Here is a 24,177-nt window from a genome sequence, read left to right as displayed (position 1 = left end):
GCCCCACCAAGCCAGTTTGAGCACAAGAACTTTTCAGCCATCAAATATCCTGCTGGCTGGCACCGGCAGCGCTCAGTGGTCTTGCATTGACCTGTTGACCCGTTGACGTCACCGCTCATCCTCAAGCTTCCGGATGTCTGGTTCGTTTTCACCTCGCATCAAGGAACAACCAACCACCAACCAACCAGACCCAATAATAGCTAGAATGATGCAGGGACCCCCGTCAAGCTTCACGAGACAGATACCAGCAACCCGACGACATATCATCACAGTCACATGCCTTTTTCTCTTTGCCCTTGTCAGAACAGCCGGCCAGCGCCGTCAATGTCGACTTTCTATTCTAGACTAAAAGCACTCGTTGTACCAAGAATAATTAGCCATTTAAATACCAGACTCCCTCATGTAACTTTCAGAAGTCCAAGGTGAGGAGTCAAAGCTTTACGATCCCATCACATGGATTGCTTGATTGCAGGCCTCGCAGTTGGTGTCAACACTACGCAAACCTCAACTTTCATTTCCAGCCAGCAGCACTCTGCGGCTTCTATCACCACAATCCGTTCTGAATGAAACATCCCCAGTTTGCAGGCACGTAGTTGCAGCTTTTCAAGAGTAATTATTTCCTTGTCTTCCTAAAACGCCCAATGATTCCAGTTGAGGCCCCAGTCTGCATAATAAAACGTAATAAAAAGAATACACTGTGACATATTGTCACCAAAGCCAACCACATCAGCCTCGCTTCTTGCTCTTCTGCGTCATCTTTCTAAACGCCTCCATACCACCCGCACCAAGTGGCCGATGTTCTGAGCCCCTGGTGCCGTCAAAGGTGCTCTTGGGAGCAATGGTATAGCTCTCTGGAAGACTTGACATACGTGCGCGGTTGTTAGAGCCAACCGGCGCGAGAATACGTTCGCGTTCAGCGTCGCGGGCAGACATTGCCGGTCGCTGGGTGAGGCTAAACTGCGATCCAATCTTTTGGCGCTGTGCCATTTTCGCGGCCCTGAGACTATGCGTTAGCTTGTAATCTGCCCAACCAAATAAAAAAGAAGAAGAAAGCGGTCATCTTCACATACTGGTAATCGTAATCACGGCTTTCAATCTGTCGCTTCTTGTAGTCATCCGTTCGCTTCAAGATGGGTCGACTCCATTCTCCCAGCAGCCTCTCAGCCATCCTCTTGATGCTTGGTTCTGGCTTTTTGCTCCGGGTGTAAAACAGGACCACCTTTCCGATGCCGCTGCTCAAGAGTGCTTCCTTTTCAACATTGAGCTTGGTCATTGCTGTAAATAGATCGCGTTGGATATTGTACGCAGGCAAGGACCCATCATTAAGCGGCTCGAGGAAGAACTTGACGTGCTGCAGGAAGTTGGTGTCTGGGTCGAGAACAGCATGCTGCACATTGTTTCGGTTTAGAATCGCGTTGACCTCGGGGAGAAGCTTCAACTTGTGCAGAGCCGGTTGCCCAGACTCTCGTGCTTCGTTGTCGGCTCGGCACGCCCGCTCCATCTTGACCTTGAGCTCCGCAAGCTGCTCATCAATCTCGTCTTCCAAATCCTAAGCAGTTCTGTTAGCACATTTTGCACCTATCCACTGAAAAAAATCACCCTCCTTACAATTTCATCCTTGCGCCGTCGTTTAGTCGTTCCACCCTTTTTAATCGCCGCATCGAGTGCTCGATCGATGGCCCTCTTTCTTCGCTCTTCAGGGCTCAACTCTTCCTCGTTCTGGGGTTCAGGAGTATCAGCCTTTGCTCGCCGTCTCTCGCCTTCAGCGGCTCGCCTTGCTCGTCGTGGCGCCTTTCCATCAGGTTCTGAGCCGTCCTCCATGGGAACATCATCATCACGGTCCCTCCTCTTCTCTCGGCGACCCTCTCGTGGTTTTTTAGGCACATCTCCAGCAACGCGCTTTCGCTTGGTGGCCTTGAGAGTACGCGCAATATCTTCGTCAATATCTACTGGCCGGTCCTCGATATTGGCTGTCTCCGGATCGTAGTCTTCAAACTCGTTTTCATCGATTTCAGATAGCGCATCCGAGTCCCGGTCTGAATCAGCGGCTGCAACCTCATCTTGGAAATCCTGCTCCTGCCCATCATCGACTGGCTCATTTGCCGGTGAACCGGCAGGGGATTCGCGGTCCGACATTTCGGTTTGTAGGATGTGTGGAAAATATGACTGGGGGAGGGTTGGTATCGCAAGTCCAGGCACCAAGCACAACAGGCGAGGAGAATCAAACAAACGATGTTAATCCGTCCCTGTGGCAGTCTTGAGGACTCAGGCTACAACAAATGTGAAATTAAAAAAAAATCCGCCGAAATTTTATTTGTCGTGGACTTTTTCGACAGTTGAGGTTTCCGTCCAGCTCCCAGAGAGCAGTGAGCGAACAATCGACCTCGACGCTAACAGCTCAAGATTCAATCGATGCACGGATCTGCTGACATAATCGCTCCACTTTTAGCATTTGTGCCACAGGACGAAGACCCACTTGCCACCCTTATTGTTTACTTTCAACCGGTTATTATTGCATGGTTGCTGTTGACGATCCAGCGCCTCAAAAAGCGACCGAAGCCCACGGTTGTCTTGATGCTTGCAAGCTGGCATTGGACCACGTCTTGACAGCACAAGCCCGTTCGCTCCATTGCCGCCATCATCATGGACGCCAGATCTTACGAAGGTCCCATGGACTGGGAATACCAGGACAAAGGCCCTCTGGACCCCACCAGTCCTTTTGCACAAGCTGCCAACAATGCGCAGAGAAATAGTATGTGTCCCTGATGTCGCCATCTAATCCGATCCATCTATCAGTGCATCGTTGATGAACTTCAATTCCCTGCGACGGTTGGCTGACACTGAAGAGCAGCTCTTGGTTCACCGTTCAAAACAGCTCGACCTCCGAATCCTTTTGCACATCTCCAGTCGCCATCAAAATCTCAATCGCATCCTCCCCAAACCTCTCGATTTACGCCGCAGCTGTCGTCAAGAAATACCGCTCCACCTTTTAGAAATCCAGCGTTTACGACTCCCAGAAAGCCCCTTGATGAAGTTGTCTTCTCTGAGGCATCAGGTGCCGAAGACAGCCCAGCCCCAACGGAGGCGTCCGACTACCCAAACGACACACCCGACATTGACCGCAAATCCAACATCTCCACGAGCGCAACCGTTACTCCTCTCAAGGTTGACAAGTCCTGTCGATATGGAAAGTCAAGTTCCCGGAAGCATTTGTCCGGCAAAGGAGAGATTCGATCGCATCGTGACCCCAACGTTACAATGCGCAAAAGGAAGCGACACAATTCAGATAAGGATGTCGGAAGCATTTCTCGACAGGGCGGATACGAAGCCGATTCCTGGGACTCTGACTCAGACGCTAGCGACGGATCGCAAAGGCCCAGGAGCCGGTCAAAGGGGAAACAGAGGGGATATTTCGAGTCGCTTTTCTACGCCTTGAACAAGTACCCCAACACGCCAGACCACATGCGGAGATGGATGCAGCTTGGAGCCAACGTTTTTCTCGTGTCCATCTTAACGTATGTCTGCTGGTCGGTCGTCAGTACGATTCGTACGGATATTTTTACAGCCAACATGGCCGAGCACCAGAGGATAGTTGCGGAATCGGAATCTTGCCGCAAAGATTACAACATCAACAATTGCGCCAACAATAATGCACCGGCTTTGAATAAACAATGCAGCGAGTGGTACGATTGCATGATTCAAGATCCAGACGCCATCATGAGGGTCAAGGTTACGGCCAAGCAAGTAGCCGAAATTATCAATGAGTTTACTGAAACGATGCATCTCAAGGCTTGGGTACGTTGAAGATCCTCCTTTTGTGATAAGACCACCATGGTTTGAGAATTGGAACTAACGATTGAGCATAGGGCGTCATCCTGGCAATCATATTGATTTGCTCTACAGTCAACTTTGGCACATTCAGTCGTGCACATGGTCACCACGATATCCGTCCAACACCATCACAACCAGTAGGGGATGCACACGATCAAGCCAGGCCTCCTGGTATTACACCGGGATATATGCTAGTTCCAGTACAGACTCCCAGAATGCAACGGCAGGCGTTACTGGATGAAGGTACGGACACGGACAATTCTCCGGTCAACCTGAAGTCATATTATACGCCTGCTGGACGCCGAAGTCCTAGCAAAGGGGACAGGCAATTAAGTCCGATAAAGTATGGACGCAGCCCCAGCAAGGGATATTAGGAACCGGGGTGAAATGGCCCAACTTGCTGCACAGGTTGCATTGCAATTGTAGGATAGAGCGGTGACGGATGGAGGTTTGATGTGGCGTTGAATTATATACGGACTGGGTTATAGTAGTTAGGCAAACACACATATATATCTTGTAGTTGCTCTGGGTTGGTGCACAAAACGGCGTGGCGGCGGGCATTCAGCATTGGCATAGGAATTGAAGAGCATATGACATAGGCAATATATTCGATTTGTACAGGTAGTCCTTTGGGGTGGTTCTTGGGCCTCGCCAATGAGTTGTTCAACTTGGCAAGATAAGAATGACGCAATGGGGACGTCGACATGAGAAAAGGTGTATTGCTTTGTAAGTATGCGGAACAGTGAACCAGGGCCAGGAAGTTGACGTATCAGAATATTCAATAACAAGATGCACCGTTGGTCGATCATGGGGTTGTGGCAGCCTGCATATCGGTTGGCATCGAGGTGCGGCAATGGGTTTTGGTAGTGATATGCCAGTTTCGGGCGCACAGGATGGGGGAAATATGTCTTTGTTTGGTAGATGGCTGATTCCGGCGTCAAGTGTCTCGTCGTCCAAAGTCATGACGTTACTGGCGCCCCGTCGAGTGGAGCTTGGTGGAGGAGTCTGTTTCCACCTGGCAACATTGAAGTCTTGTGGTTTCTATTTGCGGCAGATTCATCGCGATAGGACAGAGAGACTTGAGGCATGAGGCTCAAGATTGATGTGCGGTGAAGGGCTCAAGCCGCATTGCCGTGGTGGTTGGCAGGTATTGAGGGTGACGTAGATTTGCAGTTGCAGTGAAAATGCAAGGCGGATTTTTGCGCACTTGTGTCTTGCTTGACCTTGATAAAGTCTGGCATCGCACTCATTGGCTGGTGGCGTTGGGTTCTGAAGATGCACTGACCCCCGACCACTGGCCACTGACGATGTTGTGGCAGTCGCGGGGTTGCGCCTGCCTCTTAGATTCGAGGGGCGTCCTCGTCTATGCACATCTTGGCTGTCTTGGCCTGCACCAACCAGTCAAGACGCCGGAGCCAGCACCGATTTGATGTGACCAAACTGCTCAGCACTTGACTGATCACACTGCACATTGCACAGCCGGTTGGGGGTCTTTGGACATCGCGATTCGTCAATTCATCTTTGGCCATCGAAATATTGCAATTTCATCCAGACTCTCACAGGTAGCTGATGGGACCGTTGATGGGACCGTTGCTTCGAGCGTGCCCTAACCCAACCCAACGATCGATCCAGACCAGGCCTGGTTACATCTAAAGAGGGCACATTGATTATTCTTTTTGCCTCGACATCCCGAAAATTCAGCTACACCTCCTTATCTTCACAGTCGACCTTGCTAATACCAGATCAGACTGGCTCCATGTCCTCGATTGATTGACTGGCAAGCCGATCCGATTTGGGGAAAACGGCTAGGGCACCAGACGGAAAAACGGGAGAAACCACACCACCAACCTTCGAATCCCATCGAGCCCACCAGACCGTTCCGGCAAATAGCCACTGGAACCTGCAAGTTGCAAGCTGCAAGCCAAACAAGCAGATTGACGAGACGGGACATTCCATGTCAATCAATTCCTTCCCCTTCCCACCTTTGCCATCCATTCTTTCTACGGTACTCCGCGCATGTACCAGGACACACTAGACTTGACTTGACGCAACTTGACACCCACACACGTCACGTCACGAGCCAGAGGCTGCCATCACCTCCAACGGCTCTGTACGCAGTTACTTGCGCCGTTGCAAAGTTCACCATCAGCTCCAAAATCGGTTTCTCAACAGTGTCCAATTTGAACAATCTAACCTCGTTGCTTCCCGGCAAATGAATTCGCTACCGCCACTAACACTAAAACCTCGTTGCTGACAACTGAACTGTCTCAACTCAACTTCCACCGACATTGAAGCCCCCAAAACCCACACTAGCTTCTCTTTTCGCCATCGTCCATCGCCCATGGTCCCTCCCCGCACTATGTATTTCTACTCGGGGCCATTCAACACCAAAGTACATATTTGGATCGTCCAGGTCGCCGACAGGAAATAAAGCTGCGCGCTTAAGCTAGGGACAGCTTCATCGTCATTTATATCTACCGACTGTCCTTACCGTACCCGGCTACCACCGTCAGTGTGCGCATCTCGCAACTGGTGTAAACACAGAGCTTGGGGGAGCTCAGGCTTGCTTGCTTGCCGGCCAGCTTGACTCGTTCATTGCGCAGCCGCCAATCGGGAAGACAGCGCCTACTCTCTTATAGCTTGTTCTCTCCGACTATAAGCATAGAATATTCGACACTCTCGGGTGGAAATGGACAGAGACAGCGATAGCCAGACCCCGTCGGGTCCGAGCCAACCTAGTACTCACAATACCCCCCAAGGAACAGCTACTACTAGCACACAGTCGCAAAATCACCCTACACCTGCCGCCTCGTCCTCTTCGTCGTCGAAACCATCAGCTAGTAACCCGCAGAATTCTAAGCGAAGGAGAGGTCTGGGCGTCGTCACGCCCAATGCGTGCACAGAATGTCGCAAGAAGAGAGCAAAGGTTGGTATATTCTTGCGCGTTTCTGGCAATCAAAATCTCACTTGTGCCTCTCCAAACCCATGTGTGTGTGAGCCGTACTGACCAATGCGAATTATTCTCTTATAGTGCGATGGCCAACGGCCATGTGGGCGCTGCAAAGCCCAAAAGGACATCGAGTGTGTCTACGAGATCCCCGTACGCCAATCTAAAGAGAACCTCCGAACAGAAATTGAGAGCCTCCGTGTTCGTCAGCGGTCCAGCGATCAAGTATTTGCTGCTCTTGTCAGACCAGATCTATGGGAAGAGGTGCTACGGAGGCTCCGGGGAGGCCAGTCTGTGGAAAATATATCCGACTGGCTGGGCACTGCGTTGTCGTCCGATGTCAATGCTGATCCTAGAATGGGTTCAGTGTCTGGTTTCGGCCCTGGGTCTTCTCGCGGCATAGGCCAGCTCTCTCTCGGGGCTGACACCGGGACAGCTCAACAACCCAGTTTGCGAGGCGAGGGCCAACAACACAGCCCATGGACAGTGAGCCAAGAAGGCTCAACAAGGAGCAACTCGTACCCGGATGTCATGAACTGGACTTCAGATACCATGTCCCGGCCGCCGCAGACGAGAGTAGGTTCATGGGCGGAGAGCATGCCTCCAGACCACATGTCCGACACTAGTATGCCGAGATACCGGGGCCTCGAGCAAGTCCTGTCGCACTTGAGTGAAGCGGAATGGAAAACGCCACCTCACTCATGGACAGGCATCACCAACGACCTTAACCTCGTGCAACACCTGCTGGCACTGTACTTTTGCTGGGAGTATCCCACGTTTGCGTCGTTGAGTAAAGAACATTTCTTGCAGGATTTTCAGGATGGACGGCATCGATACTGCTCCCCGATTCTCGTAAACGCTCTCATGGCTCTGGGATGTCGCTTCTCAACCCATCCCATGACGCGGGCGAACCCCAACGACCCCTATTCTTCAGGAGATCACTTCTTCAAGGAGTCTCAGAGACTGTTCAATCAAGAAACCGATCACCACACTCTGACCACCATTCAAGCCCTTGGGATAATGTCCATTCGAGAAGCCAGCTGCGGACGGGACTCGGAAAGTTGGTATTATGCTGGACAGAGCATAAGATTGGCTGTTGAAATGGGGTTGCATCGCATTCAGGACGGTTTGGACGAGGATGAGCTGGCGGTCCAAGCTGCGACATTTTGGGGTGCCTTTGCACTTGACCAGTAAGCAAGACGAAATTCCTTAGACCATCTGGCGTTATCCATGATATTGATCTTTCAAACAGTGCCTGGTCGTTGGCAACGGGATCATTACCGCAATGCTCCTGTTTCCCTCACCTTCCACCAAAGCCTGGTATCATTGGCAACATTGAGGCGTCCTTATGGGTCCCGTATACAGATGATGGTGCGTCGGTCCCCGGTAATAAGAACATGAAACTCAATGTTTGAAATGGGAATCAGCTTGCTAACCAACGTACAGGAGCGCCACTGCAAAGATCATGTGAACAGCCGTCCAATGTACGGTCTGTATACAAGTGCTTTTGCGAGTTGAGCGAGCTGGTGCACCAGTCACTTTACATCCTCCATTCGCCGGGAAAGCCGTTGACGGCCAGAGAATTGTTGAAGATTTACACGCAATATCTGAATTGGTATGATAGGATACCAGAGGTATTGCGGTTGGGTCACAATTTTACTCCGGCCGTGTTATTTGCGCAGTAAGCGAGCAATCCCGGGTGCACCTATTTGTGGAAGACATTGCCACTTTCATACTAACATGGACCACAGCATGTACTACCATTTTGCGATTCTTCTCCTCTTCCGCCCGCTTATTAAACTGCGCATCATTGGGTCAAAGATCCTGCCCAAGGATGTATGCTCCCAGGCGGCCGATGCCATCCAAGGCCTCCTCACGTCCTACTCGCAGCTGTATACCCTTCGTCGAACACCGTCGTTTGTACCGTATTTCGTTCTTACTGCGTCAATAATGCACCTGGCTATCGGTGCCTCGGACGCACTCAACGTCAACCCGGGCAAAGTAACGCCTGCGGATATCAAAAAGGCAGTCAGAGTTGATTCACGGGTCCAAGAGGCACTAAAGAGGGGCATCGCCGATCTGACAGAGATGGCCCCTTGTCATCACTTTGCGGAACAAGCACTCAACATTCTGCGATATCTCGCCAAGAAGTGGAATATTGAAGTTGACTTTGAAAATAATAACTTGACACCAGAAGATTACGATCGGCTGGTGCGCCCATACACGAGTAGTTTGAACTTTTTCGCTCCCAATGTCGGGGTAGAGGATTTTATCTGTGATTGGGGCTCAGGCAATCGACTCGTGGGAAATGAGCAGAATAGACAGGTTGAAAAGGCGGCGGAAAGCATACAGAACCCATTATTTTGGCCATTCCCGATGCAGGGACGGCCGATCTTACCGACTGGAAAGGAATTAGAACAGGCGGGATTTGCCTTGCTGGCTCCGAACAGGGACTAAACTTGGAGTTGGGGTCATATCTGGATATGCAGGAGTTAACTGGGTAGAGGTGAATCTTATACATGCATTGCGAATGAATAGACGAAACGGGAATGTTGGTGGTCCTGCAATGTACAATGAGTGAAGCCATGTCATTTACACCCGATTTGACGTGTTGGGTCGACACTGATCTTTGCGTTTCTTGTTCGGAGTATCGGTTACGTCTTGAATACCTTGAATTGTTGTTCGGGGTGGTTGGATTTGAGATGACATGGTGAAGGTGAGGTACATTCATATCGTGCCAACCCGGGTGAACTTAGCACTCAACTCATTCCTAGTGCATGTAGTCTTCTCTATACAGTGCGTAATTAGAACGAAAAGAAGAAGATGACAGAATTTTCCGGCATTCACAGCATTTTCCTGGCAATCCTTCAATTTTGGGTTGTCGGCTAAGTCTAGGGTAGCTCGGTTCATTTCCCCACAAGCCAGAGAGACTCACCTTGAACGCCGAGCACGGATTCGGCGCCACAAAAGCTACTTACCTCGGCCCAGAATGTCGACGTCAATGCAAGCCCGAACTGATGCCAACCTCCTACCTCGTCATCAACATCATCATCTCCGCCGTGGTTGAGCTTCGAGCGTCACCTCTTTGTTTTTAACGGCGGTTACGATACGATACCGGCGCTGCGACGCAACCGATGTGAGGCATTACAATACCGCAACATTGACTGTACCGTACCAAACACATTGCCTCGACACTCAGGGTACGGCCGCTCAATCACCCGACGAGAGCCCTCTTGGACATTGAAGCAGCATGCCTGCTCCAACTGCTCCCGCGGCGCAGAGACCACGTCCCAGCGTTGGCCAGATTCTCTCCATGCCGCCGCAGTGGCTAGCCATGTACGATGACTTCATCACCAAGAATGCCGGCCAGGTGTCGCAGATTGAGAGCGCACTACGGAGCCTGACATATATTATACCAGGTTCGTTTTAGCCATGTTTGCCCAGAGTACACACCGGAGAACTAATCCAACGTCTACAGGCCGCTTTCGCGATGCCGAAATCGCATCCGAATCAATACATTCGTTTGTGCAGCTCCTCTCCCTCTACCACGACAGTCTTCTCTCCCGCGCCATCTCGCGGCTGCCCATGCCGCCTATACGAACTGCCCACGCGAGATACACGCGCTTCTGGACGCAGAAGAGCAAGCTGTATCGCAGGATAGCAATGGTGCTCCAGATGGTGATTTACACGGAACTTCTGTGCGAGATGACCGCTAAGCGGAGGGGCGGCGAACGTTCACGATGGAGGGTGGTTGTGCTGATTGAGAGTATTAAAGCCGTGTGTAGGCTTTTGCTACTGCGGGTTACGAGGTCACGGCCGCTGGTGACGCCTGTCCTTCCTGAGCGGGAGCCGATTCCCGAAGATGACGAGATGAGCGAGGAGCAGGAACAAAAGAGCGAGAGTGAATTACTCGATGAGGTCGCGCCGCATAGTTTGTCCGCCCTGGATATCAAACCCCCTCATGAGCGGGAATGGAAGATGCCCCGTACGGGAATGAGTCTGCCGTCACTCCCGGACCCCAGCGACATAAGTTCATACCTGCTCGGCCGGGTCCTCACAGCCGACGACATCAAGCCCGCGAACAAGCTGCTCAATCGGCTGCAGGGCGCGTCCCAAGCCGCAGAGGTGCTGCACATCCTCGCCCCGTTGGTATACGCCGTTGCCCTCGCGCGCAGCAAGAACAAGAAGTCGTGGACGCCGTGGATGGTCGGTCTGGCGGTTGAGTATGCGGCCCGGCAGCTCAGGGATATGAGCTTGCGGACGACGGCGCTCGAGAGGGACGAGTGGCAGAAGCGCGGATGGGGAATGGGCTGGTGGACTATGAGGGGCGCGTTCTATGAGAATGTGACGAAGGGGGTTGTTGGGGGTGTGACGAAGAGGATGCCTGGGTTTGTGGCGGGGATTTTGGAGGATTATGAGTATTTGTGGGAGAATTATTACTTTAGCACGAGTTCTTAGTGTTCCTGGCCTGTGTATAGGGTTGAGGTGTAGATTAGATGGTGATGTACGGCACAGCTTGGCGGATATGTATTTGGCAGGCTTGTGGAGGACAGGTCTAGTGTTGGAAGAGGTGGATGTGTGTCCGGCTTGCTCTGGCATGTTGAGGACGGTTATTAGATGCATCATGTTACCCTGGATGGTTCAGTCGTTGGGACATGGTCTTGATCACAACTGATGGAGTTGATAGACTACAGATTTGGATGTTCCTGCGCTTGCAGGATGGCTGGCTACAAGCGAACTGCCTGAGAAAATATTGTACCATACATTGTTCTACGAAGTCGATGTAGACACTTTGCCGTTTACCATTCATGACGAGTGTTGTGTCTTGACTCTTGTGTCCAAAATGCGCATCTTGTATTGACTTGGATATAGCCACTATAGTCTTGGCGGTTGGATTTGACATGCGGTGCCTTATTTCTGTTTATGCGGCACTTGGACGTGTATGAGTTTGAAGTGGAGGAATGGCTTGTTACATCGACTGCACAGGCCGAGATGCTATTGCTTTGCTGTCCGTTCGATTGCGGCAAGGTGTGATCCACGCCGTGGCAAAGCATGATGGAGGTTCAGGCAGTTTGATATAGTGATATATCTGATGAGTATCCGGTAACAGGTGTGTGATGTGAAGCCTGTATCTGACAATGTTCATGCGAAACCACGGGTGAGAAACACAACGGGTGCAACGTAGACGGAAGCTTAAAGCCCAGTGATGGTTTTGTATACGAAGTACGCGTATAAACAAATGTAGTCTCGATATGTCGTCATAGGTCAACGAGTAAGTCTGCGCTGCAATCCCGTCATCCAATCTACGCCTTATCATCGCATGATCGCCGGGTAACTAAACCGCCAAACGACAGTCATCCTCCATTGACGCTCCTTCAATGATAATATAAACGATGCAACATGGGACCTCGTGATGGGTCAACCCCCCAGTATGGATGTCAGTGTCGCCCTCCTTCGTGTCACCGGAAACACGGCTGAATCTCGATTAATGGCATCAGGGCTACGGATTGCCCATTCCTAATGACGGGACCTGGATTCCAGACATGGGAGCCAAGGCAAAAGCTGAATCGGTGACGTCCATGACGAAGGAAGCGAGACATCAGCTCAGAATTCCGCTTACACCAACCACCCCCTCCCTCCCCTTTCAAGCTTCGAAACAAACACAGCCACCACGCTTGCGGTAACTAACAAGGTTCGTGCTCGGAGAAATAATTCAGGGCAGAACACGAATGGCATCAATGGTGATCGGAGTTGTTCGTCGGGCAAAGGGACAAACACCATTGTCAAACAGGGGGGATCGTAGGTCGAGTGTGGCGGAGTAGGCTGCCGAAACAAGCTATTTTCAAGGTTTGGTGTTTCGGAAACAGTGGCTGCAGATTTGAAGATTTGATTCGTGGTGGGTTTCATGATCTACAGGGACCGAGGACTAAGGCGGCATATGTATAGAGCAATACTCCGCACAATACACATTTCCACATGTTTGCACATACAATGCAAGGCACGGAGTGCGTCGTGCGGAGCACCAAAGATGGATATACGGGACGGATCCGGCACAAGGGGCTGTGGTTTCCAAGACTCTCAGCATTAAAGAACAATCGTGTCCAGCCCGGAAACATGTCTGGTACAAATACTCCGAACTTCCATGGAAAGCTTCGGACTTCTCGGTAGGTAGGTTACGTGCTCCATTATATACCAAAGAGTCAAGAGTCAGTGAGCCAGCGTGCATTGCAGTCAAGTCCATTTCTTGTCGGCTGGACATTTCGCTGGACCCCTGTTTCACTTTATGATTTAGTCCATCAAAGCTCGAACCAGGGGTCATTTCGCATTGCACAAGGTGGAGAAACCACTCATGGCCCCAAGACGGCCAAGAAACAAGATGAGCCTAGGCTTTTGGCTGGTCCAAGCATGGTTGATGACAGGGACAGCTTCGAGCGCTCCCTGATTGTATGTGTGAATATACGGAGTACTGAACCGTGCAGTCGCACTAGAGGAAGGGCCAAAAGAAAAAGAAGAAAACCAACAGAATAGAGATATGAGACCCCTGAGGGATATGCCTTGCATATCGCTTTTTTCGTTCTGCGTCGTAATACACACGTCCTGTCGGTGCCGTACGAGTATCTCACTAGATGACAAGGGCGACACGCGGACGATCCGTGCACAGACAACAACGACCCAGCGCAAACCAAGGAAGTTTGATGATTTATCCCATGTCTTGTGACGCACTGTTGGTGGGCTGCGCCGAGGTATTATATGCACTGTACTCCGTACTTGTAGATAGAAGATGAACCCAAGGCGACAGAGACCCATAATATTAATTTGGAGTCAAAAGCACGGAATGAGCGCTGTGCTGTGCTGTGCTGTGCTGTGCTGTGAGCGAGCGAGGAGACGATTCTTGACACGCGTGGGCCCGGTCCCAAGACGAGACGAGAGAAGCATTGTCATGTCTCCCTCTCTCTGTGTGTCTGGTGTCTAAAAAAAGGTCCAAGACACCATCCATATGCATGCACCGGGTGAACCAACCAAGCTGAAAGGCAGACAAGGCGGCCAAGGCGACAGTTGCAAATTTTGCCAGTCACACACCCAAGAGGAAGATGGGTTGGTAAAATTTGACACGTCATTACAACCTGGTGTTCCGGAAAGGACCATAATCATAAGAAAGGAAACGACATCAGTTTGTTCTGTCATTAGACTCACAAACGGATGTGCTTGACAGGAGTATCGCAAACAGTAAATATGCAAATATAGTGCAAAAGCCACCAACTTGGGGTGGGTTACTCTGCCTTTGAGCTGAAGCTGATTCATCCAGCATCAAAACTCTATATGCATTCATTAGTTCTGGACCAACGGGCGCATGGCGAACCACCTTCCCAGGCAAGCCCGGGTAAATCGCCAATTGTCAAAATCAGGCCCAAATTGGACACTGGGTTTGGAAACCGACAAGGCCATCCAAACCAATAGGGCATGACGAATCCCCGCCGGACACAAGATGAGAAGCCACCCTGTTGTGTCAGGCAGTGGGAACTTGCCACACTCAGCCACTCGGAGGCATAGAGCAACAAGCAGACAGTGGAGAGAGTCCGGTGTTGCGAGGTTCAACTTTGCAGCCACCAAAGATCAATAGTTGCTCATAGCTGATGATACTCAACGTAGACGGCAGCCGGCCCGAGCGGGAAGTGGACCTCAACAACTTTTCTTTTTTGGTAGGACATATGTCGACGCAAACGGGTTGCAAAAGAACCAGTATCTCGTGAGACGAGTGACGGGTATGCTGTTCTCGCCGTTTGGAAGAGTCGGTAACCATGTACCTAAAGCACCGTAACAAGCCCAGGGCAAACAATATGTTGGTGGAGTCGCCAGTCAGGAAAGAAGCCTTTCCCTTATAATTCTCACAATGCCGGTTGACAGCACGGGATTGAGCAACTTAGGCGCTGCCTAGCTTTGCTCCCCAAGGTGCTTGCTGACCGCGGGGATGAGATGGCGAATTCTTTGTCCGTACAGCCAAATCTAGGAGTGTAAGGAGGATCCACGATGGACGTGTAAGGGACCGCCTTGCAACTTGTGGAACTTCTCATGATCAGTATCATGCACTCTGTAATATGCTGATGGATATTGGTGAAATATGAAGTGATTCTCTCAATGAGGCCAGTTATGAGCTGATCAATGAAGACATGCAAACCACCTGTGTCTTCGATCCGCAGTCAAGCTGAGAAATTGGCTTCTCAGCTGGGACAAGGCCAACCCCAGAGTAATCCAAGTGACATCTTGAGGCTTGCTCCATTTAATGCTGACAACTATTTCGAGCTGGAGATGGAGAGCGTATGCATGCCTACGCAACTCGGTTCGACCAATGTGAGCCCTTTGATGAAGAGGAGCATCCAATGGAGTTGTTTGTATGGAGTACTCCGCAGGGTGTTTTGAGAAGCAGACGGGCATATCCCTGACCGTGGCGAGCGGAATTGGCGATGTAACAAGCGCACACCCGTCGCTCTATACAGCTTTCAGCCCACAACTCTTCCGTGAGAGATGCACCGAGTCGCTACTATGACTATCAGTGATGATGACGGGGGAGCCAGAGGTATTAGATTGTATGTAGCGGGTTCGTCCCCCCATGACAATACCGTTCAACCTGTCTCGTTTTGGTGTTGGTGGCGGGATTCAACAGCCAGCCACGATTCGCCAAAACAGGAGCTGACAAGTTAGTCGTCCTTGGCCAAGTGCCGCGGATAGACAGTCAGAGAGAAGTTATTCCTTGTCCGGCTGAATATTCCACAATCAATACGGAGGACAGGTGTAATTGAGAGCCTGGTCAACCAACAGTCTTTTTTCACTTGACCTGGGAACTAAGGCCCACTCATTGCCCGTGATGCAACTTTCTTGTGAGAGGTGTAGGGCGCTTCTGCATCATCAGGTCCATGGTGCAAATAACAGGACCAAGAAGAAAAGGTTTTTTTTTTTTAAAAAAAAAGGAAGACAGATCAGGAACGATTGGGCCCATTTGGTGATGGGAATTGATTGAGTAATGGCAGGAGACAGCCGGAGGCATTTCCATGAACGCCTTTTAGAATGTATGAAACAGAACTCGCAGCACTGCGCAGTGGACTTAGTTCTCTGTGCTCCATGCTGCATGCCTCGTAAGGTGGCTGCATACGGTGTAGGTTATGATGCCAATAGGAATGTTGTTTATTGAGAATAATTTCTCGAAGGGTTTCTTGCACACAGTTCTGGACATGCTCTTCATCCATCACATTCTTGCCCTTCTAACATTGAACGACGCGTAACAAGTGGTGTCAAACATGAAAGTTGAATATCGCTAGGTTAATGTGGTTGTTCCAGTCGTTGACAAACTGGAGTCAGGCGAAGAAGCACACCGGCTGAGTGAGGTGTACCTGATACAGCAGACTGTTATTCGACTTGTATGAAGCAACTACTCCGTACTTCGTAGTCCTTCTTCCGTTCAAAGGAAGCAAACGTGGCTCACATTGGTCGGATCAGTGGAGAGTATGCACCGTCAGCACCATATGGGGGGGACATTCCCGATTTTTATCTAGATTTGTTTCAGGTGCCCGCAAAATGATTACAAAGGGCACGATTCAGTGACGACTCCATGGACAACGTTTGGTAGGAATCAGTGACTTGATCCATGGCGATGTGTCGAAGTAAGAGGGAGCGAACCCTGGTCGAAGAAATAGCATGATCTGGCGACGCTTTATTCCCTTGACTGACTGGTACGCAATGTGGTTTCCGACATAGGGTATGAATGTAGGATGACGGCCAGCCTGTCATCAAAACGCTGCAAGATTTCATCCTTCTTCTTTTTCACCGTTTAAGAGGAAGAAAATATGTTTGCTTTTGGCAGGATACAATAAGTATATCCCGTAACCCCATGTGTTGGTTGTCAATTTCGACTCGCTGCCGACTTTGATCATGACGGACCACTTGCGGTGGTCTTCCAAACTGCACCAGACATTACGCCAATGGGAACAAGGGGATTATATCCGGAAGAATAACCATTGATGAAGACCAAATGTCCGCGACACAGAACCAACGAAATCGAAGGTGCTTCAGCCAGGAACATGGAACAGGGGAAATACGTGGCAGGCAATATCTTCAGGAGCCCTCCATTCGCATGCAAATGTGCATAAACCTTGTGGCTATCGCTTTGCACTTTACTATTGATGGGGTGATGAATCGATGATTGGTTCTTTGGCTGGTCGGAAGTGACTGACTGTGGGGGGTGATCGCGATGCCCGGCGCCTCTGATCAGTTGTGACAAGTTTAGCCAAGCATTGTCCAGTGGCAAGCCAAGATATGCTAAGAGAGAGCACAGAGCCAATTTCTGGACCGCTATTTCGCCTGTGGGACTGGACAACTGTTCCATTGGCATTGAGAATGATTGGCCCAACACGGCTCCGAGATTCTGTCTGAAGTAGATGAATATATGGATGGGAGGTCCAGGCACTGAGCATACCCAACATTCGAGGGTCTATTCTGTGATCTAGAGCGCCCAACGAATTGTGCAGGAGCTGAGAAGCTTTTGATCGGAATGACCAGACCGTGCTGGATAGCAGGATAAGCACAAATGTTGGGCTACTTTCCATTTGTTCAAGTCTCATGTCTCGTGCTGTTCTCGCTTCGTCACAGCATATGTGATGGTTGGTTTTTGAACAGGGCTAACTCAGATGGGACGAGTGCTCAAACCCCAGAGGCGAACGAGTATGTATGATATGCAAAGAACATGTCTCACACTAGGAAGCGTTTGTGTCGAAATAATGATAGCATGGTGACAGCCTTGTTACAACTGTGAAGTGCTGATGTGTTCTGTTCCAGGCCCAGTGGCGGAGCTTGACCAGGCCGAAATCTAGACAAGCGCTACGCCATTCTTTGGTGGCTTAACGAGAGCTGGCCAAAGCAATTTGTGGCAAAAGCACAGACGGAAGCAAGCTGCGCTGCCGTCGCAAATCAGGAAAGGCTTCAGGCTAATTTTCTGGAATTGTCCTAGAGTCCCCCGGTAAGGCTAGGGGGTTCAGTAATATCGAGTGCGTGAAAACTTGCCATCTAGACCAGGCTTTTTTGTGGTCAAGACTGGAAGCGATGTAAGCACCTGGAATGAGCACGAAGCCCATGTTTGAGTCGGGACCTCCGCCATGGCCAGTCTGACTTGTCATGGGTGTTTTGCCATGTGGCAGATTTCGTGGAGGGTTTCGGAGATGTCTCTAGCGAAGGATGGTAACCATTCGGAAGGCAGCAGAAGTGCTCAATGGGACCCAAAGGTACATGTGCAATTAAAGTAGAAGTGTCTGGTCGTTGTGCAGTCAAGAACGCATCGCCGCCGTATTTGATGGCTTCTTCTCGGTATGCGTTGTTCTTCATGAATCAAGACGTGGATTGACATGATCGATTTTCCGTTGACATTCAATAGCGGAGGTGGCAGGTGCGAATGACAAATACTGTAACAAATGTGACCAGTAAGTACCAAGCAACAGACGTGTTGAGTCGGTATGGGCACACAAGGAAAGAGCCAGCCTGACAGGAAGGGAAAGTGCAACGGCCAAGCCTGACCAGGCCAGACAGTCCCCCCGTGCAGCATTGGCATGGAACACTTCATCAACTTTTAGTATTGACATCCGGCCAAAACTCTCCTGCTTCGGCTTGTCTGCAAACACAACCCAGCGCTGTGACAACACGACGAACGCCATGCAGCTCAGACACCAGAGTTGGTACAGAGGCAGCTTACTCAAATTACCTTGGCAATCTGGAACCTTGACCGGCTTTCATTGGATAACATCAATCCCTACTGGACAATGCCATCTCCCATTCATGGTTGCCATGCACGTAATTACCCTTGGCGGATTCCCCTAGCGTCATCAAGGTCTGGCGAAATGGGCTTCGTGGAGAAAGGTAGATTAGCCCACCACCACCTTGTTACCTTGGTCCAGGGCCTCAAATGTCATGATCTTGCTGCTAGTCAGGAAACACTGGACCTGGTGAGAGGGAAGCAATGGGACAAAGTTTGTAAGTACACCCTGGCGACTACGAACCACATGATTGGAGATGCTGGGAAGTGCTCAAGTGGCATATGTCATAAGAACGTTGTAATCTCGATTTGAGGCTAATGCCATGATTTAGTTATAGAATTCTCCGCATGCCAACCCCAAAGACCCTTGGTATCATTGATGATACCATTTTTTGTGAAGTAGCACCCCTACAACGAGATTCACAACAGACACTCACCAGAGCGGTTACCGTCGAGTCATCAAAGAATTAAAAAAAGCAATAATACCCTCTAGGCAAACTCACACAAACATGTCTGAATGCGAGCAGACACATCCACTTGCCGCGAGTCTCCATCCTCCAAGGGTTGGCGTCTTCCGTCACGCTTGATTACTTGGCCAAGTCTTAATGATGCCGCTTGACCTCTTGATGCCACGCCCGTGGTGCAAGGCTGGCCCAATAGAATGACAAGCCACCTTCACATCATTGGAGCACCTCCCGCCATCATTTTCGAATCCTCCTGTTGGGCTCCCGGCTGAGACGCATGGTGAGTGTGATTTTCGCTTCTCTTCCCACACTGTTCAGAGAAACAAAACATGCTGGGCTCACAAGTGTCTGGTGTGGCCCTCTGAGGATGATCTACTGCAAATGATGACCCTGCCTGCATCGACGAGCACGCCACGGCTCCTCCTGTTCGTCAGCGCCCACGCTGCGGCGACCCCAGGTAATCTCGACCAAGCTGAGGTTGTATTGTAGCATACTGGGTGCAGTCCATACTGGCACAGATTGCTTGCCAACAACAAAACAAGTCCGCTTCTCTAGGCTTTCATTCATCGGGTTTCAACACGATTTTCAGTGCACCAGATACAATGAGCCAGGATGCCGGACCATCAGCGCATTGTTTTCTTGAGGGCTGAATAACCAGCTTTTTGTCCCATCTATCTTTGCCAGTGACGCCTGCAACCCTGTGCTACACCTTGCCTCATGACTCTGGACACACCAGCGGATGATATCTGGGGGCATTTTGTCGCGGAACTGGCCGTCGTTGGCTGGCGCGAAGGAGGGACACCATCAGAGTCGTGCAAAACAATATTTATGTACATGACACACCAGGACATAATGAGCAAAACGGATGTGCTGGGTTGAAGGATGGCCCTAAACGCCTTCTCGGCATCCACTGGATGTCGTTGTCTGTTGCCCCTGGTGGCGGTTGGGCTTTCGCCGCGATGCTTCCCGAGGCAGCGCCATCTGAGCATCCAACCGACTGGGGTGGTTCCTCACGCTGTTCCAATCTGGGACGATGGCTGGAGCTCATGCTTCTCATGCTTGCTGATGGTGGTTCTTCCGCCCAGTCGATCCCCACCCATGCTCGTCAGGCACAAGAACGAAGGCTGGAAGGCCAAGAAGGGTTGTGGTTCGGACAGTCAGGGGCAAGGGCCAGTCAGACTGGGGGATCCATGATGCTTTTGAACCTTCCAACCATGGGTCAGCCTCGACCGACTCAGAGAAAGCCCGATGCACCAAACAACCAATTTGCGTGCCTTCCAGAGAACTGTGCGTGCGGTGTGCCAGAAGTCTCTGTGATGCGTGTTCGCCGTACCCTGAGCCGACAAGGCAGGCAGACATAAATGGACGGGCCACGACGAAACCGAGCAGGACGCTCCACATCCACGGACACAAGTTCGGCACCAGCGTGGCGAAAGAGTCAAAGACGCATCGCCTGGGGCTTGGCTTGGCCTGGCTTGTCCTGGCTGGTCCTGCACAGCTTTTGTTCCTGACATGACGTCCGATGTGTCGTACCAAACTCGAAGGAGGACTTATGCCTCCGCACACTGCGCTTTTCATCAATCTCTTTGTCGGCTTTCCTAGCCCCCACACACCCCTGCGGCCTCTTGTTTCCACAGCCTGTCTTTGTCCCACACCAACCCCCGTTTGTTGCTCATGGGCGTGACCTGGGTCCTCTTCGTCCTGCAGTGAGGCACCACACACCAAACGCTGGGGCCTTTCCCCCATCCCCTGAGCAATTTCCCCCATCGCCAGTCATTGAGTCCTTGTGGTTCTGCCGAAAAACTCAGTCCCAGCACGGTGTACTCCGAGGGATGCGTGTGCTTCTGGTTGAAGCGAAGCACGATGCTGAGTGAGGGCGGACGTTCCGTATGGAGCAATTGTATAACGTTATTAAGCTGGTCTATTTCTGTCCTCCGCCGCGTGAGGTTGGTGCCTTGATCGTTCACAGTAGGCCTGGAGGGAAACAAGAAAAGGGCACGGCAATACAGTAAGAAGCATATGAATCAGAGGTCTGGTATGTTTTGACCAGGTCGCATCGAAGACCTACTTTCCAAGGTGAGCTGGCAAATGGTTTTCCATCAGTGTTTAATATTGCTCCATGCGCAATCATGCAACTTATTTCCTCGCTCCTATGTTATTCAAAGGGAAACTCCGCCCCATGATAGGCCTACTTTCCCGGGTTCCCATTACTCGTTTGGCTCTTGGTGTGCTTGTTGATTTCCCGCAACCTTGTCCAGGTATTGTCGGGTTTATCAATGCGCGTGGAAGTGCTGGCCAAGGTGCAAGTGGCTAGTGGTACCCCCTTACACCCCCCGTACTAATAATAATACTAACGCGGCGCGGAGACTCTCCCCATCAGGAACTCCTCAAAGTCGTCGTTGATAACAGGGTATCAGGCACGGAGTGTTGCTTGACAAGAAACCCGGTCTTTTCACAACAGCACATCCTCCCGTACCCATCCATACCAATTGGTCAGGATCGTCCCTTGTGCGCTGGACTTGGGAGTTGTGTTTTAATTCATCCCCTCCTCCTCGCCGTCGTGGTCGTTGGCCTTTCCACTCTGTCCAAGCACACCACTACGACAAATTGCGCCGTCTGATTCCTTTCGAAACTATCCTTCAACGCTCGTCGTTGTTGTAGAGGTGCTTCGTCACCGTCAACCATTATCGTCGATTACCCTCGATGTGAGACTATACCATGGATCCGAGTCAGAATCACCAGCTTCAGCAGCCGCTCTCACTGCAGTCTACGGCCTCTTCACCATCGGCCGATGCCTCACCCCAAGATGTGCTTGCTGAGGCTCGCAAGAACCTCCAGGTTCTGATTGATTCTGGCTTCTCCAAGGACATGCTCCATCAATGGGTTGACGATAGCCTGTCGCTACAGCATTCTAATTTGCCAACTTCAACACTCGCTTCAACATTGTCTCTACCTACGACGTCGCCGCTCGCTCCTCAACACGACCCGCCTCCCCCCCCTCCTCAATGTCCTCCTCCGCCTCCGCCGTCTGCCGTGCCTTGTACTCGAACTTCAGCGCCTGCCATGATGCCCACCTCGGCGCCGCCTACGATTCCGTCGCCTGGTGACATCAAGGCAGAATCCATGGCCGATGAAATGTCGAGAAATTGGCCGCCTGCGCCAACACTTGGTTCGAATTCCAATCCCATGATGCCGACCATGGACCGACATACGGGCTCCCACATGGGCAATCTCGAGAACCAGATGTTTTTTGCCGCGCCGTCTCCCGCGTTTTCCCATCGACCCAGGATATCCATTTCTTCGGTCAGTTCTGGCTCGTCTGGGCATGCCTCTATTTGGTCCACAAACTCGGCTCAATCATCACTGTCATGGCAGTCTGGTGCCTCGGCACGATCAGGTTGTCCAATGCCCATGCCTCCACAGCATGTCAACATGGGAATGATGCACACAAGCCCTGTTTCGCCCTTAAATGCTGGAGGTGCCAGCAGCGCCGGTAGTAATGCCAACAAGCAAAACATATATTGGTGCACGTCCTGCGAGACCAGCTTTAAACGGAAGTATGATTGGAAACGACATGAAGACGAATTCCACGAACGTTGGAGGAAGTATCCTTGCCCGGAACCTGGCTGTAACAGGAGTTTCTGGGGATCCAACTCATTCAACCAACACCACAAGCAGTGCCATGGCTGCAAGACTTGCCCCCATGCAGAGAAGGTTGTCAAATTCCTTCGCAAGCGAAAGTACTGGGCGTGTGGCTTTTGTTCCGCATTGCACCCTGCCCGTGAGCGCCACGTCGAACATGTCGCCCGGCATTTCGAATCTGGACTATCCAAAGGCGATTGGATGCACTCTCGCGTTGTCTATGGCCTTTTGCACCAACCTCTTGTCCGGGAGGCATGGGATAGGCTTGTCGAGGACAAACGGTCTAACTATGGCGGCAAGCGGCCGCAGTTTAGTTGGCATCCAAGCAAGACTGGACGCGCCCAAGGCTTCTTAGAAAAGGAGAGCCCAGGACAGCTCCAGGATCTGCTTGAGTTCTTCTCTGGAGATGAAACTGAGGCTAACTGGGTCGTCGGCGTCGCGTATGAGTTGGCGGATATTGTGATGGGAGCTCCTCCTACTGCGACTCCTCCACCACAATTTGCCAATGGACCTGGGTCAATGGGACCTCCTCAACACCCTCCCCCGTTTGCTCCTCTTCCTTCACAGGCTCATCAACAAGCCCCATTGCTGCCACCGACAAGTCCGGATAATCAGGGTGCGTTCGGTGGCCATTTTCAACAAGGCAACGTGTTTCTCCCGTCACAGCCCTTTGGGTCGCCGAACGGACCGTCCCCAGATTCCTCGAACCAGTCTCCAATGACAGCATCGCAATCCCCCATGGGGAGCTCACCCATGGACGGAGGGCATGGGCATGGGCATGGGCGTGATATGCGACAGTCCACGTCAAACCCTGGCCAGTCCGTTGGTGATGGTATGATGGATTACGAATACTCGTCCGCCCCTGGTTCATTCAACAACTGGCCAGCAAATTTTGCCGGTCCCCTATCGAGCAGCCCAGCATCGCAGCACCAGTCTGGTCCTAGTCATCCTGACTGGAATGTCTTGCAATACTTTAGTACTGATTCCCAGACTGCGTCAGCAGGAAACAACGGCAACTGCTGAAACAATCGAAAGCAAGGGAATATATCTACAACATTAATACTCTTATTACTTTACGCCGCACCGACTCTCCTTAATGTTTACAATACACCGCTTACAACAAGCATTCCTTTATTGAGTCTTACTATTGAACCACTGTCTTTTTGTTTTATATGTCGAAGAGCATGCCAGTTTTGCGTCTGCCGCCTTCACGAACTACACATTTCACACCTTGTCGCATGCGCGTCCTGTTTTTTTGTTTAACATGTTGAACTTTGGGGACTTAATGATAATACCCTGGCAAGTGGGAGCAGCGAGATGTGTCGCCGACTGCATTGTGTCCAAGCCAGCGCTGACGATCCGACCCGATTCTATTTTTGCGAAAATCCAGCTACAGCAGCAAGAGGACAGAGCGAGTTTAAGAAAGACGGTGCCCAATCCCTGCCATCTTTTTGTATTCACGCACTGCCTCATTGACGGATTTTTTTTTTTTTTTTTTC

The 24,177-nt window shown here is 51.0% G+C and overlaps 8 protein-coding genes across 8 annotated transcripts; 7 read left to right on the top strand and 1 right to left on the bottom strand.

The window, feature by feature from the left end:
- Positions 1-726: 726 nt before the first annotated feature.
- Positions 727-2,136, bottom strand: VFPPC_11021 (transcription factor IWS1; the record flags this gene model as incomplete). Its single annotated transcript, XM_018289301.1, has 3 exons — positions 727-997; positions 1,071-1,549; positions 1,609-2,136. The coding sequence occupies 3 exons, from the start codon at positions 2,134-2,136 to the stop codon at positions 727-729; spliced, it is 1,278 nt and encodes a 425-aa protein (XP_018136934.1).
- A 507-nt stretch (positions 2,137-2,643) lies between these two features.
- VFPPC_11022 (nucleus export protein Brr6) lies at positions 2,644-4,205 on the top strand (the record flags this gene model as incomplete). Its single annotated transcript, XM_018289302.1, has 3 exons — positions 2,644-2,752; positions 2,852-3,795; positions 3,867-4,205. The coding sequence occupies 3 exons, from the start codon at positions 2,644-2,646 to the stop codon at positions 4,203-4,205; spliced, it is 1,392 nt and encodes a 463-aa protein (XP_018136935.1).
- A 2,315-nt stretch (positions 4,206-6,520) lies between these two features.
- On the top strand, positions 6,521-9,235 carry VFPPC_11023 (nitrogen assimilation transcription factor nirA; the record flags this gene model as incomplete). Its single annotated transcript, XM_018289303.1, has 5 exons — positions 6,521-6,757; positions 6,863-7,968; positions 8,031-8,149; positions 8,225-8,459; positions 8,530-9,235. The coding sequence occupies 5 exons, from the start codon at positions 6,521-6,523 to the stop codon at positions 9,233-9,235; spliced, it is 2,403 nt and encodes an 800-aa protein (XP_018136936.1).
- A 793-nt stretch (positions 9,236-10,028) lies between these two features.
- Positions 10,029-11,236, top strand: VFPPC_11024 (peroxisomal membrane protein pex16; the record flags this gene model as incomplete). The annotated part of the gene is made up of 2 exons (XM_018289304.1): positions 10,029-10,197; positions 10,257-11,236. 2 exons carry the CDS (start codon positions 10,029-10,031, stop codon positions 11,234-11,236), a joined length of 1,149 nt encoding a protein of 382 aa, XP_018136937.1.
- Positions 11,237-12,191: 955 nt separating this feature from the next.
- VFPPC_18331 (hypothetical protein) lies at positions 12,192-12,581 on the top strand (the record flags this gene model as incomplete). Its single annotated transcript, XM_022429957.1, has 2 exons — positions 12,192-12,277; positions 12,371-12,581. The coding sequence occupies 2 exons, from the start codon at positions 12,192-12,194 to the stop codon at positions 12,579-12,581; spliced, it is 297 nt and encodes a 98-aa protein (XP_022285038.1).
- A 102-nt stretch (positions 12,582-12,683) lies between these two features.
- Positions 12,684-13,065, top strand: VFPPC_16931 (hypothetical protein; the record flags this gene model as incomplete). The annotated part of the gene is made up of 2 exons (XM_018294683.1): positions 12,684-12,712; positions 12,777-13,065. 2 exons carry the CDS (start codon positions 12,684-12,686, stop codon positions 13,063-13,065), a joined length of 318 nt encoding a protein of 105 aa, XP_018136938.1.
- Positions 13,066-19,995: 6,930 nt separating this feature from the next.
- Positions 19,996-20,397, top strand: VFPPC_14862 (hypothetical protein; the record flags this gene model as incomplete). The annotated part of the gene is made up of 1 exon (XM_018292630.1): positions 19,996-20,397. One exon carries the CDS (start codon positions 19,996-19,998, stop codon positions 20,395-20,397), a length of 402 nt encoding a protein of 133 aa, XP_018136940.1.
- A 1,357-nt stretch (positions 20,398-21,754) lies between these two features.
- Positions 21,755-23,701, top strand: VFPPC_18330 (homeobox and C2H2 transcription factor; the record flags this gene model as incomplete). The annotated part of the gene is made up of 1 exon (XM_022429956.1): positions 21,755-23,701. One exon carries the CDS (start codon positions 21,755-21,757, stop codon positions 23,699-23,701), a length of 1,947 nt encoding a protein of 648 aa, XP_022285037.1.
- Between the last annotated feature and the right edge of the window lie 476 nt (positions 23,702-24,177).

This window comes from Pochonia chlamydosporia, assembly GCF_001653235.2.
Source record: "Pochonia chlamydosporia 170 chromosome Unknown PCv3seq00013, whole genome shotgun sequence".
Taxonomy (NCBI): domain Eukaryota; kingdom Fungi; phylum Ascomycota; class Sordariomycetes; order Hypocreales; family Clavicipitaceae; genus Pochonia; species Pochonia chlamydosporia.
Note: the sequence above shows the minus strand (reverse complement) of the source record. Positions and strands in the feature narration are given on the sequence as shown.